General features: G+C 44.1%; 1 protein-coding gene and 1 long non-coding RNA gene across 2 annotated transcripts in view; both read right to left on the bottom strand.

The window, feature by feature from the left end:
- Positions 1 to 3,004: 3,004 nt before the first annotated feature.
- On the bottom strand, positions 3,005 to 3,542 carry LOC128467667 (uncharacterized). Its single transcript, XR_008345747.1, has 2 exons — positions 3,151 to 3,542; positions 3,005 to 3,108 (listed from the first exon to the last, which is right to left on the bottom strand). It is a non-coding gene; the product is annotated as an uncharacterized LOC128467667 (long non-coding RNA).
- Positions 3,543 to 3,581: 39 nt separating this feature from the next.
- OSBPL5 (oxysterol binding protein like 5) overlaps positions 3,582 to 17,346 on the bottom strand; it is a 33,396-nt gene continuing 19,631 nt past the window's right edge. Inside the window, exons 7-22 of the mRNA XM_053449384.1 lie at positions 17,099 to 17,183; positions 16,670 to 16,841; positions 15,985 to 16,171; positions 15,565 to 15,749; positions 14,254 to 14,335; positions 13,164 to 13,262; positions 12,613 to 12,709; positions 10,213 to 10,311; positions 9,269 to 9,366; positions 8,837 to 8,926; positions 8,179 to 8,315; positions 7,463 to 7,648; positions 6,577 to 6,694; positions 5,896 to 6,013; positions 4,750 to 4,852; positions 3,582 to 4,007 (exon numbers count right to left, since the gene is read on the bottom strand). Of these exons, the coding sequence (XP_053305359.1) occupies positions 3,869 to 4,007; positions 4,750 to 4,852; positions 5,896 to 6,013; positions 6,577 to 6,694; positions 7,463 to 7,648; positions 8,179 to 8,315; positions 8,837 to 8,926; positions 9,269 to 9,366; positions 10,213 to 10,311; positions 12,613 to 12,709; positions 13,164 to 13,262; positions 14,254 to 14,335; positions 15,565 to 15,749; positions 15,985 to 16,171; positions 16,670 to 16,841; positions 17,099 to 17,183 (1,995 nt within the window). The 3' untranslated portion in view covers positions 3,582 to 3,868. The remainder of the gene's footprint in view (positions 4,008 to 4,749; positions 4,853 to 5,895; positions 6,014 to 6,576; positions 6,695 to 7,462; positions 7,649 to 8,178; positions 8,316 to 8,836; positions 8,927 to 9,268; positions 9,367 to 10,212; positions 10,312 to 12,612; positions 12,710 to 13,163; positions 13,263 to 14,253; positions 14,336 to 15,564; positions 15,750 to 15,984; positions 16,172 to 16,669; positions 16,842 to 17,098; positions 17,184 to 17,346) is intronic.

Genomic DNA, 17,346 nt, shown 5'->3' with positions numbered 1-17,346 from the left:
ATGTTACTGTATACAACGCTGGGGGTTATATTACTGTATACAGCGCTGGGGGTTATATTACTGTATACAACGCTGGGGGGTTATATTACTGTATACAGCGCGGGGGGTTATATTACTGTATACAGCGCGGGGGGTTATATTACTGTATACAGCGCTGGGGGTTATATTACTGTATACAGCGCTGGGGGGTTATATTACTGTATACAGCGCTGGGGGTTATATTACTGTATACAGCGCTGGGGGGTTATATTACTGTATACAGTGCTGGGGGTTATATTACTGTATACAGCGCTGGGGGTTATATTACTGTATACAGCGCTGGGGGTTATATTACTGTATACAGCGCTGGGCGGTTTAATTGTTAATCTTCAAAAATATTTCTATTGAGGGCTGTTGGCAGGTATGTAACATAAAGTGCCAGTCCCTAAAAACTGGGGGTGAGTCTATGGTTATTGGCTCCGGGATGCAGGGTTTCCTTGGTGCCCCCTGCAATTGGCACGTATGCACTTAAACACAGACTAACACGCAAACTCACTCTAACACCACCATGTACCCCCTCAGCCCCTATATTTTCCTTATTATCTCTTGTGTTCTCCCCAAAAGCACTCGCCATGCCCCTGCCAACCCCCGCCATGTCCCCTCAGCCTCTGCCAGGGACTCATGTACCGACAAGCCCCTGTACTGTCCCCCTTTAGCTCCTTCCATGTCTTCTCTGCCCTTGCATTGATTCGTGAGAGGGGTGGCATTCTATGGCGGTCTGCTGTAGTAGCCACGGTAGGTCCTGCGTTACCGCAGAAGTCGCCTTCGGTGCAGCCGTGTATGACTTTTCATTGCGCATTAAAGTGGGCCGGTGAAGGGAGATCCTATGATTACCCGCGCCCCCTGCTACCCCCTGTATCCGCTGCACCAACCTTTGCATTTGCAACAGATCCCGATTGGCCGGGGGGCAATTGTCCCCATAGCCCCAGACCTGTGCTGGCCAGACGGCCCTGATACCTACTCCCTTCTCGTGGAGAACACTGGGTGCATCTCGCGGCTTCTCTACCGTCTTTTCAGTGACTGTTATGGTGGTTGAGGTGGGCAGCAGGCCATGTAATATGTAAGATATGGAATATATTTATTATATATATACAATACCAAGAACTTTACCTATTATATATACAAAAGACTAAAAGGCATCACATCGTGCTAAGTGTGACAGTAAAACAATGTCTGTTTACTAAACCATTTTTATTTACCAACTTTCTTTAAGTATAATTATCATTAATAATGTATTTATTTATTATTTAACTTTTCACTATTACTCTTTCTCACCCAATCTAGTTGACCCCAGTAACTTAATTGTGGCTGGAAACACACACTTACACACCCATTCATGCTAACACACACTTATACATACTCTCACCCTATCTCTAACACACACACTGACTCAATGACTCGAGCAGCCCCGCTTTTACCGCGTTTCCTCCTCTCCCGGGACAGTCTCAAAATCCTTCAATTGCACCCCTGGGCCGTCCTCCCCCTAAACACTCACGTGGCATATTTGTATCGCCAGTAGGGTGCCAGCGAGTAGGGTTTGCTCAGTAGGTCTTGGTTCCTTGAAGCAGAAGAGCAGGAAAACGTATATAAAATTGTGAGCTCCTAGAAAACATGGGCAATAGGGCAGAAAAAAAGGGGTTTAGGGCCCAAAAGGGACTGACTGGGCAAAACAAGGACGCCTGGGAGGTACGCTGTGTGAAAATAGAGAAGCCGTACTCCGGGGTGACGCCGGTATGCACGTCATCGCTTCTGACCACATTACAGTCAACGTGAAACCTGCAGAAACCGTGCAGATCTTTATGTGACCACAGAACGTCAATAACGCGAGGAGACCCATGACTTAAAGACTCTGCCCGCTCCCTCCTCCTCAGTACCTTGATCATCACCGAGAGAGACCCTCCAGCCCTGATCCATCTGAGCGGCCCCTTTAAATCTTCCCCTGGTTCTCCATTACACTGCACTGGGGCAGAATTCAGCCGTCTCATTGCCCCCCAAGCTAGTTTCCATGCAGCTCAAGAAAATGTATCCCGAAATACTTGCTGTGCTGCTGGTCACATAAATCAGGTGACATGTCCCGCGTTTGACAAATAACACGGATTCTGGAAATGTTATAGATTCTTTATTTTTTAAAATGTGCGTGGAATGCAAGACCGGGTAACACACCGAATGCATAGGTCTGCAGAAACCATGAAGATGTCCACGGCAGGTGGAGGTTCCGTCTGTCCTCGGCCTCCATCCACATGACTTCTCCTCCAAGTTTCCCCATGGTCAGCAATCCAGGCTGGGGCTAATTCTAAGAATATTAGGCCAACTGAGAGATTTTAAAGCCATTCCAAAAATCTAAAAAGTGCTGTTTCTGGATGATCTCCTTCAACGATGCAAGAGAGGACATTCTACCGCTGGACGTTCTAGAGCAATAACTGAATAATGAGCGCGTCTTCTCAACGACTGTAATAAATTAGAATAAGAAAAAAATAGCTACTCTAGTGGGGTAACGAATAACGGATATTTGGGGGCTAAAGTTCATGAAAACGATATATATGTGAAGGATTTCAAGCATAGGCAGAAAGGAAAGGCGTTTCTGTATTCCATGCTACATTGTATCAGCGCAGCAGACGTGCAACACAGAGGTAATAAACAGGGGAGCCGTCCAACGGGGTTAGAACTCAGGCCTCGGAATTGCGTTCCCCAAATGTTTTTGGAGAAGAGTCCCAGGGTGCAGAGTTTTGAGGCTTGGAAGTAGAAGGGGGTCTCTGGCCTGCAAGCAAAGTACAAGGGTTTTTTGGGGGGGTGTTCTTTTTTTTGTTTTTCTGTGCCTCTGATACTTTCAGGCGTTGTAGATCTGCTTGAGGTGAATGAATTATGTCACTGCATTCTGTAACCCATGCTGGTATTTCCCCGAGCCCAGGGCAGGAAAGAAGAGGTAGTTACATATGCTGTGATTACGTTAAAACAATGTAGACGGTTAACGTTAAAAAAAAGAACAGCTTTAATTAAGCCAACACCATCTGCTTAGCGTTGGGGCACAATTATTGCCCAATGCCCACCCTGTCATCCTTAGTGCCCACCCTGTCATCCTTAGTGCCCACCCTGTCATCCTTATTGCTCTACTGAAGCGTGTCGCAGATAACCGGCCGTTTCCTGCGAGACATCTGTTTAAAGAAAAGAATAGAAGTCTGAATGTCTCTTAAAGTAAGGGTTGTAGATGAATAGAAGAGCTTCCCAGCAGAGGTGATAGGGGCTTATACCGTGGCAGACATTTGTGCTTTTTCTATAGGAAACAGGCAGACTACATATACAATCGCGTTCTTACGAACCATCTTTTTATCGTTTTTATCGCCCAAAGATCTTAAGAGCCACAGTTTTCCGCGACCATGCAATTCGGACTCATGCAGGACTAACTCTGCTTCACCCAAACTTGGATTCCCCCCCCCCCCGATTTCTATGCTATATTTTATTATTTAGATTCACAAGATGCGAGAGGCAGATCCGAGCGTCTATATGACAAACACAGAGAGAGAGATCTGTTAAATACAAAATAATTTGTCAGGCAAAGGGAGTTGTATTATTCTGCTGACATGGCAACAGCCATTCAGGAATCAGAAAAGATGGGTTATTAGTTCCAACCTGACCCCAGTCAATAATGAGTCCCGTTAAAGAAAAAGAATAATAAATCCAACGTACTGAATGCATATTCTGTTTGACTCCTTTTTGTTACATCAAAGGCATCTGGAATTTGTTCGTTTTATGAGGACAGCAGCGCATATTAACCATCTCACCACCTGGTCAGCAGCTCAGACGGGAAGGGGTTAACTTCAAGTCACCCTCCCTATTTGAAGACGAAGTTCATGAGTATTTGGCAGGCCAGAAAGAGACAGAGGAAGACCCAATGGCGGAAAGTCAGCCGAGAGGCGTCCCGCGGCGAGCACGCCGTAAACGAGCCGTGATTGGCTAGCGTGTTGAGGCTTCTGGGGAAAGAAAAAAAAAAAAGCAACATTGTTAACTTTTTTAAGTAATTTCTTTATTTTTCATGTACTTTTCATCATTTCTTTGACAACCTAAAGTCAACTCAGCGAAGGGCGCCTTGTGACTCATTGACCCGCGTGACATCATGATGGTTGGTTCACCTCCTGCTGCAGCTGCCGGGTCGGTGGGTTTTGATCCCACGCAAGCCCTTTGCACGGCTGGAAGTGAGCCGACTATCACTGGTTCTTCACGCTATCTGCGGTTAGAATTTGGTTGCTTTGTGGTCGGTTTGCAGAGCAGGAGAGGATCTTCTAGAATGAAAGTTCTTTCTAATTGACTGCTCGCGAGGAAACAGCCTCTCCGCTGCGGTCGTATGTAGAGAAACATGTGATGGAAACCTCTTCCTGGCCAGAATGCAAGTGTGACACTGTCGCTCGGGGCAAATTGTTTTTTTCTCCCCGTAATCATGCAGTGATGTCATTACTTATGAAGCCACCTACTGATACAATTCTGTGAATGGTTCCACCCAGGGCCTTAGGACCAAAAAATGTAATTCTAAGAACATTGTCGCCCGCCTAGTCCCCTCCACCTTTTGCTCGGTCTGAACGTACACCGGCTTCCATGTTTTGGAGTGATCCTCATCATCCTTGACCCCCTCCTAACCCCCCCCGACACATGAGGTGCCATCCATGCCCAGTGGTGGCCGCTCACCCTCTCGATCCCCTGCCCAGACCCCCCCAGTACCTGTGAATCTCTTGCTGTGTTTTTTGCAGAGATGAAACCGCAGCCTGGATCTCCCGAAGTTTGTGTTTTTCCTTCCCACACTGAGGACAACGGGCGGCAAAACCTGAAATACAACAATTACAAAAATTCATTCTAATATCTAAGGCTTTTAAAATTCCTTATCAGGGCTAAGAGTAAAAAATCACAACAATACAGAAAACTAGAATTTGCCGGCAGATCGGCCCCCATTCGGCCCCCGTCTAGTCGCCCGTTTCTCCCGCTGTAAAGACTCAAACCTTAATCAGTCGTTGGTCTCGTCTTAGATTCAGGAGCCGTATGTCTATCCCATGCATGTTTAATACCCTCACTGTATTACCCTCTACCACTTCTGCTGGAAGGCTGTTCCACATATCTACCATACTCTCTAAAGGCAATCTGATGGAACAGCATTTTTAATTAGCAATAGCAAAACTTAGAATAGAATGCAAGTTTCCTTTTTTGACTCCTTGACCCCTGAACTCACCTGGCTGGTTTTTATGTGCGTTTTTTTATCTGTATATTTGTTACAGTAAATGCTGGCAGAAAGTGTCGCTCTTGGATGCCGTCGCAAAAGTTAAAAAAACCCAGATTCATTCTTTGTTTCAAAGCCGCCCGCCCTGCTCCGTGGAGAGCGTTATCTTCCCGCTACATGACACCCGCGTGACGTTTATTGTTTGATGACCATGAACCTGCTTTTAAGTCTGTCTGCCCCACGAGGACCAGAACCAACCATCTATAGTGCTGCCTGGGAGGCCGTTCCACTTATCTACCACCCTCTGAGTACAGAAAAACGTCCTTACATCCGGTCTAAGCCTCTGACCCTCTACTTTTAGATTAATCTTCTAACATTTCTCCTCTTTTAACAGCAGAGACCTCCTACTTGGTCCTCCGTCATGAAGGAGCTCCTTACCAGTTCCGCGCGTGCATACCGTGCATGTTATATGGCTGGCATACTGACTGCCCGTATGTCACAGGTTACCTGTATATGCTACACGCGGGAGAACTGAATAAGGAGCAACGTCGGGAGCCGGGAGAATCGCATTTTGGGGGGTTATCTGGGTTATCTGTACTTCGGATGGCGTTACCCCATTTCACGTTAGTTTTTTTGAGATACGAGGCAGGTCGGACCTTCGCTATCTGAAGAGTCATGCGCGGGTTCTGGGGTGGAGCAGCTGCTCTCGGTGGTTTGGCTGCTGATGGAAGGTTGCTCGCTGGACTTGCGGTGTCTTCCGTCTTGTATCGGCCTCTAGAAAAGCAGGCGTGAAAGTTCTAAGAAATTCATTCATCTCATGATAAGAAGCTGTTATCTTCAAAGTACCACTGAGGGATCTAAGGGGATCGCTAAAGGAACCCTAGAACAGTTTCCCGATAAAATGTCCTCTTCTAATCTTAGAAGAGCCTTCATATATTTTACAATCATTAAAAAATCACTATTTACACCGCCACATTCTAATGTTTTTTTTTTTGTGTATCAGTGCAATTCTCTCATTCCTTCACTTAAAGGCCAACTATTTGTAACTCGGAGCAAAGTGTTTGCTGTAATAATCGGACAGCGGTGATAATGTGATCATACCGTTTTTGTGCTGATTATATTTATCACCATCACAAAAAACTAACTTTGTGCTATAGACCATTTGCTGCTGCCAGCATGCTGGATATATTCACCATCACACGGGAAGCCCACCTAGCATGGTGGGCATTTTGTGCTGAATATATTAATCGCCATTGCATGCAAAGCCTACGTGGTGCTACGGACCAGGTGCTGCTGCCAGCGTGCCGGATATATTCGCCATCGCACGGGAAGCCTACCTTATGCTGTGAGCCCTTTGCTGGCGCCAGCATGCTGGTTATGTTCCTCTTCACGGTTTGCAGAATGCCGTCCTTCTCGTATTGCGCAATGTCGGTGAGCGGGTGCCAGGGACGGGTGCTGAAAATTCAATAGCATTCATCGTGTAAGTCAGATTTCCCAATGAAGTGAGGCTTCTGATGGCTGCAGTAGAACAGCGAGGTCTAAATATATATTTTTATGGCTGCTAATAAAAATTAAATGTTTTATAATGTTTTGATTACGAAAAGCAGCGACAATCGAGGCACAGATGCCCCACAAGGTTAAATCTCTAATATAATTCACCTTTAAATCAAACGTCTGGTTAAAAAAAACCCTGCGTTCTTTAATTAGTGAATAATTATTATTTTCGTTACTTGCATTCACATTTGAATCCCTATAATTTTTTGGGGGCTTGGAGTCCTTAAAAGGCTAGAATCCCCAGAGTAAAGTAGAGTGAAAACTCTCCACATATGTGAAAAATGGCAGATAGTAGCCCTTTCCTCCCCATTTGTGTCATGACATTTATGTCCAGTGACTGCTCATGACATCATGGAGCACAGGGGATTTTGTGTTATGACATCATCCTTTGGAGAAAGGAAGCCTTTGTTTATTGTGGGGTTACCGCAAATTTGTGGAGCTTCTGCCATAGCGCCTAAAGGAACCCATTTATATTTTTAACCTTGGTCCACAAAATTTTAGGTCTATGGCCACTCTTGGGGATAAAGCAAGGTGGCACTCAGTGACTTTATACAAAGAACGGTTCCGGGTGAGGGTGGGACGCGGACATCCTATGGGGTTCTATAACCGATGCGCATGCTGAATTGTTCATTGCTGATTGGATCTCTGTCTCTGAGAAGCCATCCTTACTCTTGGTGCTTGTACTGCCATTCTTTCAGCTCCTCATTGTAGACAAAGAGATGAGGACTCCACTCCTCGTTGCTTTCTCTCCGCACACTCGCTGCTTTCCTCTGAGCCTCTTCTAAAATGTATTTCTCATCCGTCGCCTGCTGCTGGTTCCCTTCATAGATTGCCGTTGTCACGTGCTGCCATAACCTGCGGCAAAGATCAGTGCACTCTTTTCATTTGTTCTACCACACTCTAGAATGTGCAACATTGTTTATTCACTCCTACATACTTTATGAGACACCATCGGCTACACTGTATCACTGGGATATCTGTCTAGGCTTTGGTGTGACATAAGACGAAGGGTTTCTTTGTGTTGGGGAATATATATATTGTTATGTGTACCAAGATGACTTCTGTTTATGGTCCTTGGAGAATTTTATGTCTATATCGGTAAAATTCCCTTTTTAATGGAATGAGTGCTTTTCGAGTAATGAAGAACCTAGTAGAACCTTTGGAAGTTCCTTCAGCCATGGCAGCCCTAAGGATTTATTGACCATGTCTCTTAAAAAAAGATAAATACAAATACTAATGGTATCTTCCTTGAAGAAGGGCTGGAGAATCACTGTTTTAGCTGGAAAATAATAGTAACTTTAGGGACAGTGTGAAGTCTCGTGTCTAGAAGACCTTCAGGACCACGAGCCTCCAGGACCTCTCACCATTCTATAAGCCCTCTGTACCTCTCTGATTCCATCTCTGTCTGTTCCTCAAACAATACGATGTGACGCTTCAGTCTTTGTCTCCGGATCTCTGTGGTCGGATTCCAAAATACATCCCTGGTGCCGCTCTGAGCGTCATTCAGAAAAACTTCTCTGTCCTGTAATGAGAGAATGCGATATTTTTCTATATTCAAGCACCGGGGACACTGCTGGCTGTTCTAAGCTTCTAAATTTTGCTACTTGTAAGAAAAGAGGAGCAAAAGGTGCGGCTTTGTGACATATTCATCGCAACTTAAGTAAACAAGCCAGGGATTTAGAAGAAGAATACTGGGTTTTATGTACATAAACCATAAATGAATAGCAGAGATCAGTGACGTATACTGGTTTAGGCAGACTAGCCCTGGGGAAGGCAGCAGTCTCCCCCGAGTGGGGGGGGCAGATCGCCCTCTTGAGTCATTAAGCCCCCCATGATTTTTAATCACCCCAATAGGCCAGTTTCGCTACGGAGGCCGAGCGTTAAAAGGCGCTCTGTGTCTTTAAGATATGGAGTCCCGGGAAGTGATGTCATATCCCAGCGATGCCATCATTAAAATGGTTTGTTATCCTTTCAATTCCATTATAAGTTTCCTAATATTAAAGTCCCCGTCATCGTACGAAGTGTAGAATAAATTATTCTCACCCAGTGCCCATCTAGATTTGCCAAAACATCAGCGCCGGCTTTGATTTTCCCGGATATCTGATTAAGCGTGTCACTGCCACCAAAGAAGGGCTGAAAGAAACAGATAATATAACATATTTTACAGCAGACACAGATAAAGCACAACATTCCTTCCTTATGATGTCATTACTGCAGAGGGTTTAATCATTTACTAGATCATATGTAGCTTGCTTGGCTGGTTAATTTATTTATATATCGAAGTTTAGGTCCCCACCAACATATAATTCGTAACGCTCTACCCGTACGATCCTTCCCACCGAGTCAAAGAATCGCCGTGTTGCTACACGGTATCTACGCTTAGTTACCCATTTCACACAATGAGCAGTTCCTGCTATTTCTTCTTATTACTAATTATGATCGTATATTAAAAGAGACCTCTTATAATTAGAGTACCTTGAGCTTGAACTCCAGCTCCGTAGAATGTCCAGTTTTCTGGCAATCTATGGTGACTTTCCCTCCCAACTCCATGGTCATGGTGCCGTATAAGAGTCCTAAAGTAGACAAGATTAGAGGCCTTCAAATTGAATGAAACCAAGGGATGAGGTAGATGAGATGTTAGGGTAATATATCCACTACTCCTTTGGAGCCAATTCAGGACATACCTTGCAGATGTCACTCATAATGTTGGACTCTCCTAAGGTCACTGCTAGATACTCCAGCAGAGACATTCCTTGGGGGACTTTCAGCTGCCCAACTCTAGTGACACGAATCACATCTGACACTCAATAAGTTAATAAAGGGCAGTAAAAATAGGACATTCTGTAGACTAGAGATTGTTTTTAGCCAAGTTAGGTGGCTTCTTTCTGAGGTTTTTAGTAATTTAGCCTCAGATTGACGGGAAGCTGTCGGCAGACCTCAAACCGATGAAGACAGCCGCAACTTCCCGCTTCGTGGAGGCTACCCCTGCTTATCCTCGCAGTGACCTCTGCAGCCTCTCCAGGGTTATTAAATTTTAAGATACATCTTTTATTGAAAGGCAGCAGCATGGATGGCATTAGGCATCTGGATGGTAAATCCACGTTTGGTTATGCCTGCTCCCTCACGCTGGCCTTTGCTCTTCATTATGACAAGCAATGCTTGCTGCGAGCAGCAGCAACAAGCAGACAATCGACTTCATGTATCAATATTCTTACGTGACTAGATTTAATTAAACATTATGGGAAGGACACAGAGATATATTTCTGATACTAAGTGATAAGCGTGATATTCTCGCCATATCAACCAACGGAATGTTCCTCTAATTGCTGAAATTTGTAGCGTCAAGCCCAATAATCCCAAAGCATCCCGTGTTTTATTACAAAGATTAAAGTATACATTAAGCCTCTTCGTCCTGGTACCTTTACAGTGAGCATACGGCATGGTGATGATATATTCTTCCTCCCGCGTGAGGAACGTCAGTCTGGCCCTTCCATCTAATATGGCGGAGAGCGAGTTACCTGGAATGTATGAGAGGAAATGTAGTGTAAGCAGTTCGGCCGCGTCAATACAATATGCAGGAAAACTAACGTTATCTCTAAAATGACATCGTACGCTGTGCTCATATATAGAGGGATATGGGTAAAAGAGGCAATGTGAAAACCTACAAATCTGCCTACAAATCCCAGCATTCTTAGCCAAGAATTGGTTGGATGATTTTAGATTAATGGCCCCAAGGAGCTGGTGTGTGAACGGACCGGTTATCTCTCCTTCTTACAATCCACATTTTTTATTTTGAGCGATTTTTTTTACCCCTTAACGACAAAGCGCGTAGATGTACGGGCTCAAAATGCATTGTTTTCAATGGGTCTAGGGACCGCCTATTGTCCTTAAGGGGTTAAAGTGGATCATCAAGTCTAGGCTTCCAGGATCTCCTCAAATAAACACAGGTAGACCAAACATCCGACACTCAATAAGTTGCCTATAGCACATTTTGTAGACTAGAGAATTTTTTTTCACGTTAGGTGGCTTCTTGCTGAATTTTATTTAGTAATTTAGCCTCAGACCGTCGGGCAGCTGTCGGCAGACCTCAAACCGATGATGAAAGCCTCGCTTCGTGGAGGCTACCCCTGCTCATCCTCGCAGGGACCTCTGCAGCCTCTCCAGGGTCTTATTTTTAAACTTTTCCAAAGCCATTTAGTAATCTTTCAATTTTATATTAAATAAATATAAATATATTAATAAATGATTATTTATTAACATAAATATATTAAATAATATTCAGAGGCACATCCGAGCGATGGACTGCTTGCCTTCAAACCAAAATAAAGCTACACGATGACCATATTATATAGTCCTAGATGTTATTGAGATGGTTTTTTTTATTTATTTATTAAAATAGACATATGTTTCCAGGAGGTGGCTATTTACGAAGCAACAACTTGTCCTGGGTTGGGTCCCATGGTGAAAATTCTTGGGTTCTTGTGCTTATTTCCTGCTGACTCTGCAAAACCTTTTATGGTGGATTATTTCCTTGTCTGAGATGTTTGTAATCATTGAATACTTTTCTGTTACTCTCGTGGAATTTGCTTGGTTTTGTTCTTGCTAAAACCAGTTTTCGTTGTGACATGACCTACGTGTTTTTTTGACAACCCATGTGTTTACGCTCAAAGAAACACGAGAAGCTCAAGGAATACGTGTGTTTTGAAGCTATCCAAGTTGTTTTGGACACGTGCGCACGCTCGTCATGGGCCAAGCCAGTCAATTGGCCAACGCATGTCCCAAGAGACGTTCCCGGGAGAAAACATATTGCTGCGTTTCCTCCAAGGTTTGTGGAAGGAGAAAAATGGACAGTTTCTGTCAGGACTCGGGTGAGCAGGTCGAGTAGGAGCCCAGTTGCAGGGGATACTTGAGAGTCTGTCTGTACCCCTTGATGCATGTTGGTAGGTAGGTACAGGCAGGCACACAACAGATGGAAAAGCAGGACTGGATGGTAGCGAGACAGGGGAGCTGAAGCAAGGACAGGGAACTGTAGCAAGGACAGCTTGGAAGCCCTCAGGCAGGACACGTAGCTTGGAAGCCCGCTGGCAAGGTGGACGGCAGGAAGCCCTTCTGACAGGGCACGCGACTTGGAAGCCCTTCTGGCGGGGCACGCGACTTGGAAGCCCTTCTGGCGGGGCACGCGACTTGGAAGCCCTTCTGGCGGGGCACGCGACTTGGAAGCCCTTCTGGCGGGGCACGCGACTTGGAAGCCCTTCTGGCGGGGCACGCGACTTGGAAGCCCTTCTGGCGGGGCACGTGACTTGGAAGCCCTTCTGGGGGGGGGGACATGCGACCTGGAAGCCCCTCTGGCGGGGCACGCGACTTGGAAGCCCTTCTGGCTGGGCACACAACTTTGAAGCCCTTCTGGCGGGGCACTTGGCAGGATGCCAGGAACAATTCAGGACCAGGCACAGAGCCACAGCAGTACGCTGTTCACACCGCAATGCAAAGGCCTCGAGTGAAAGGCAGAGCAGGTATATAAAGGCAGGGCTCCACCAGGTAACAAGGCTCGGCTTCTCTTAGCTTCTTCTTCTCTGGTTGCTGCAGACAGGGAAGGGTGGCCACTAGTGGCTGCCGCGGATCTGACATCTATAATTTTATACAGATTCCTGGCTGACAGGGTGGATTCCTGACAGTTTCCATTTCTTTGGTCTTGATACTTTGTATCACCCTTTGATCACCAAGGTTCTATAGGTTATGTAAAGGACCAGAAGCTGGCATGACTATAGAACGTCTCAGCCGGGTTACTAGCAGGTAGCGGACTTCTCTATTTGTAATACCGTAAAATTTAGATCGTGCCAGAATGCTCCCCGTAATGCAGAAACCATCCTTTCTGTTGCTGACATGGAAGGCAGAGACCGGAGGGTGATGACAAACCTACAAGGAGAGAGAGACACATTTTACCCCTTGGTAGGTATTAATATTTTAATAATAACATTATTTTAATATTTATTAATATTATTTTTATAATAGCTTATAAATGTCTGCTGAGGTAACGGTATCCATACAAAAAAAAAGGAAAAATGTTAAAATATTTTCAGAAAAGCACTGAAACCCCTTAGTAAATGCATTAAATATATGTGACTGTTCATCTATGTCGAGCCCACGTTGGTCACAGTATATATATATATATATATATAGATATATATCTACACGCTGTACGGCCGGACAGACACACATATGCACATGACATTTTTTCTATTCAAACATATATGAGAAAAGTTAATGATGTATCCGAGAAAACATTACGTTTGCCGATAAAACTATATAAAAAATATTCCCAAAATCATCCATACATTAAGATGCGGGCGTGCGGGGGGGGGGCAGTTACCTGCTCCGCTATGTAAAACGTGTGACTGTTTGTCTGTGGATGGTACCAACAACAGCGGAACGTCTCGCCGAGAATCGAGTTATATGGCTTTTTTATTCCCTAAAAACATGGTAGAAATAGCAAAGGTTTAGGGATTGTATAGGATTAGGGGGAATGGTTTAGGGATTGTATAGGATTAGGGGAATGGTTTAGGGATTGTATAGGATTAGGGTTATGGTTTAGGGGTTGTATAGGATACAGGGAATGGTTTAGGGATTGTATAGGATTAGGGGAATGGTTTAGGGGTTGTATAGGATACGGGGAATGGTTTAGGGATTGTAAAGGATACAGGGAATGGTTTAGGGATTGTATAGTATTAGGGGGAATGGTTTAGGGATTGTATAGGATTAGGGGAATGGTTTAGGGGTTGTATAGGATACGGGGAATGGTTTAGGGATTGTATAGTATTAGGGGGAATGGTTTAGGGATTGTATAGGATTAGGGGAATGGTTTAGGGATTGTATAGGATACGGGGAATGGTTTAGGGGTTGTATAGGATTAGGGGAATGGTTTAGGGATTGTATAAGATTAGGGGAATGGTTTAGGGGTTGTATAGGATTAGGGGAATGGTTTAGGGGTTGTATAGGATACGGGGAATGGTTTAGGGATTGTATAGGATTAGGGGAATGGTTTAGGGATTGTATAGGATACAGGGAATGGTTTAGGGATTGTATAGGATTAGGGGAATGGTTTAGGGATTGTATAGGATACGGGGGATGGTTTAGGGATTGTATAGGATTAGGGGAATGGTTTAGGGATTGTATAGGATTTGGGGAATGGTTTAGGGATTGTATAGGATTTGGGGAATGGTTTAGGGATTGTATAGGATTAGGGGAATGGTTTAGGGATTGTATAGGATTAGGGGAATGGTTTAGGGATTGTATGGGATTAGGGGAATGGTTTAGGGATTGTATAGGATTAGGGGAATGGTTTAGGGATTGTATAGGATTAGGGGAATGGTTTAGGGATTGTATAGGATTAGAAACCCGACATTTTGGCCCCTGCCTGGGGCTTTTTTTTTTATTTTATTTACTTTTTTACTTTTTTTTACCTTCGGCTTCTTATAAAACCCAGACAAATACCACTTAACCACTTGCTTCATCCGGCAGAACGGATCGTCTTCAACTGCCGCTCTGTAAGTCAGATCAGAACATTACTATCTGTTCTCTAAAACATGGTCACGCATTCTCCTTCAGGCATGGGTGATTCTGAAATACTAACAGCTTCCATGTCTGAAGTACGCGACGGCTACCATCTTATTAACTCTGTCTTCTGCATTTAGTAAATAAGCCTCGCGGCACGTGTGTTTTTATGCTGGCAGAATATTATCACCGGTAAGTATTTAGGGACTTTTCCCTCCCTCGACTGTTTTGTTGTAAAACATATTGTGCAACATGATAAATCCTGTAATTACGAGGCAAACCCTCCCGTTCATAAGATAACTTCGTAACATAAGATAACATCAGACCATGATAAGAGTTATATAGTATAAAGACTGTCTTTAGAAGGTAATGGGGAAGTGGGGAAGGCTCAGTAGGCTCTTATCACATATTCCAGACATAAACTATTTGTTTTTACCTAATTTGAACCATTAAAATTAACTGCTTAATTTGGTTAAATGTCAGACAAATCTTTAGAGCTCCGAGGTTTACTGTCTCCGATGTCTGTTACCCCAGGGGGGGTTACCTTTTGGAAATGGTTTAGATTGTTTGCTTATTTACATACATGGCCATATTATCCGTTTGTTATGTTATATACGACTTGTCCTGTCTACCCATTGTACAGCGCTACGGAATGTGACGGCACTATATAAAAGAAAATAAACTGATATTGGTGTTGCTGAGCCATCCCTAACATTGGTACTTTTACCTCGTGCGTAACTCCCTCTAGATTGTAAGCTCCTTTGAGCAGGTTGTTCTGTTATATACTTCTTGTTATGTCCTGTTTACCTATTGTACAGCACTTTGGAATATGACGGTGCTATATAAAATAATAAATATGAGTAATATTGGAACAAGTGTATTTTATTTTGCTTGATAAGTTTGTTTAGAAATAACCCCCCCCTTAAATACTTCCAGGAAAGAAAATGACTGCCCCTAGTGTCTGATGTTGGTAGTGCAAATCATTTGTGTTTAGCATCCAGTTGGATTATTATTATTATTTACTATTATTTATTGTTTTCTATAGCTCCATCAAATTCCGTGGCGCTGTACAATGGACAGGACATAACAAGTAGTATATAACAAACAATATGTAGTAGAGAAACAACAGGTGAGGAGGACCCTGCTCAAAGGAGCTTACAATCTAGAGATTGTACATTGATTGGGATGCAGGATTTATTTCACGGGCATTGAGTACTTACTGGGAGAGTATGTCGGCGTGGTAGTAGTAATCGGAAAGCTTGTTGAGGAATGAACGTGGCTCCAATATGAAGGTTGGTAAAACAACCCTAGACAAGTCCATTCCCGGCCTCATTTGTTTTAACAAAGTCCACATCAAGCTTTTGTTTTCATCTGAAACTTTCTCCGTTTGAGACGCTTCACCGATCTAACGGAGGGAAATACATTATTACATTATTACATTATTATATTCAAAGGTGGTGCCAGCCAGCTTCTGGCAACTTTTCTTGAAACGACACTTGGGTTATGATGTCATAACGTCATGATGCTCATACAAAACAGGCGTAGTGGATACTTTTTATCTTTGTTTGGGATATGGGTGATGGTTATACCAGCCCCGCCATGCAATCGCAGAAAGCAGAATGTTTTATAGCCCATTTTACCTCCCCAAACTCCTCGTACATCTCCTCCATGTAGGTTGTTCCTTCTCGGTCGAGGGAGATGTCTCCTTGCAGCTCGGACTGGTCGCTTTCGCTTGTTTTGCGGCTGTATTCGTTTTCGGATTCTTCTATGGTGTCTTTCTCCGACTTGTCGGACAGGGCATCGTTTTCCAGTAAAGATTCATTAAGCCTGGAAGCCAAGAGACACAAACATACTGTAATTAACCCTCTCTAGCCTTTTACAAGGGGCCGCCACCTTACCACCATCCTAATTATTATCAATAAACACATTGTGACTATAAAAACATCTCTGTATTCCTGCTAAACGAATATATATCGTTATATCTCCCTAATATCTGCTCGTATTACGCTAACGGGATATTACAGCTACCGCTCTTTGTACGTCTCGTCTTTTGGAGTATTCTTCCTGTTTTCATCTAATTGAATAAACATACATTTGTTGCAGCCAAAGCAAGAAACGGATCATTCTATATAAACCCACTTAGTTTCCATGGTTACTTCCTATAATGTCCTTCGCCGGTTGAAAAGCTGTCAATCACCTATGATTGGAATATTTTGCTTCTGTGGAACGTGACGCCGGTTTCATTAACCCATACATCGGTAACGTAACGTTTCTGTTTGCATAGTTCATCGTCAAAGCGTATTATTACATGGACTCTCGTCTTACTGAAAGAGCTCGTGTTCAGAGATGGTGGCCGTCTGGAGCAAAGTGTACAGGCCGGTGTGATTGACCTCAGGTGAGACGATCATGTCCCCGTCTTTCCCTGGCTTCGGCACATTTATCTTAAAGAGGCTGGAGCAGCGAAGAGCCAACTCAAGAGCATCCATCCAACATCGACCTGCAACAGACGAGGGTCACAAATAGCCTAAAGCTTAAACCAAACGTGTCACCACCTTATTCTCCGTACCCCGAACAGAATATCAGACGCTTCTATTACTATCTGACTTCTCCATGTAACCAAAGTAGACGTTTCACCCATGTCAAAGCTGAAGAGCTCTCCACATCAGACCAGTTGGCCTTCAACACTGATACTTTGTAACACCGGCTAGAAAGCCATTATCTCCCCCATGGACAGAAATGAAGCCCCCAGCGTACCGTCTGATTCCGAAGCGGCTCTGAATATGAGGTGACTGCTGGGCAGAGGGAGGGTGATGGACCCGACGTTCTCCCCCTTCGGACCCTGCGAAATAAGAATAATATTAATACAGACAGACGGCTTATATTCTCACTCCGGTAACTGGAGAAGGGACGGCGCGAGTCGCAGTAAAATGCCCCGGAGCGCACGCAAAACAGAGAGGAATATGCATTTAACACAAAATTAAGGAATTTAATAAACATTCTTT

The sequence above is a fragment of the Spea bombifrons genome, chromosome 10 (assembly GCF_027358695.1).
Source record: "Spea bombifrons isolate aSpeBom1 chromosome 10, aSpeBom1.2.pri, whole genome shotgun sequence".
NCBI lineage: Eukaryota > Metazoa > Chordata > Amphibia > Anura > Pelobatidae > Spea > Spea bombifrons.
Note: the sequence above shows the minus strand (reverse complement) of the source record. Positions and strands in the feature narration are given on the sequence as shown.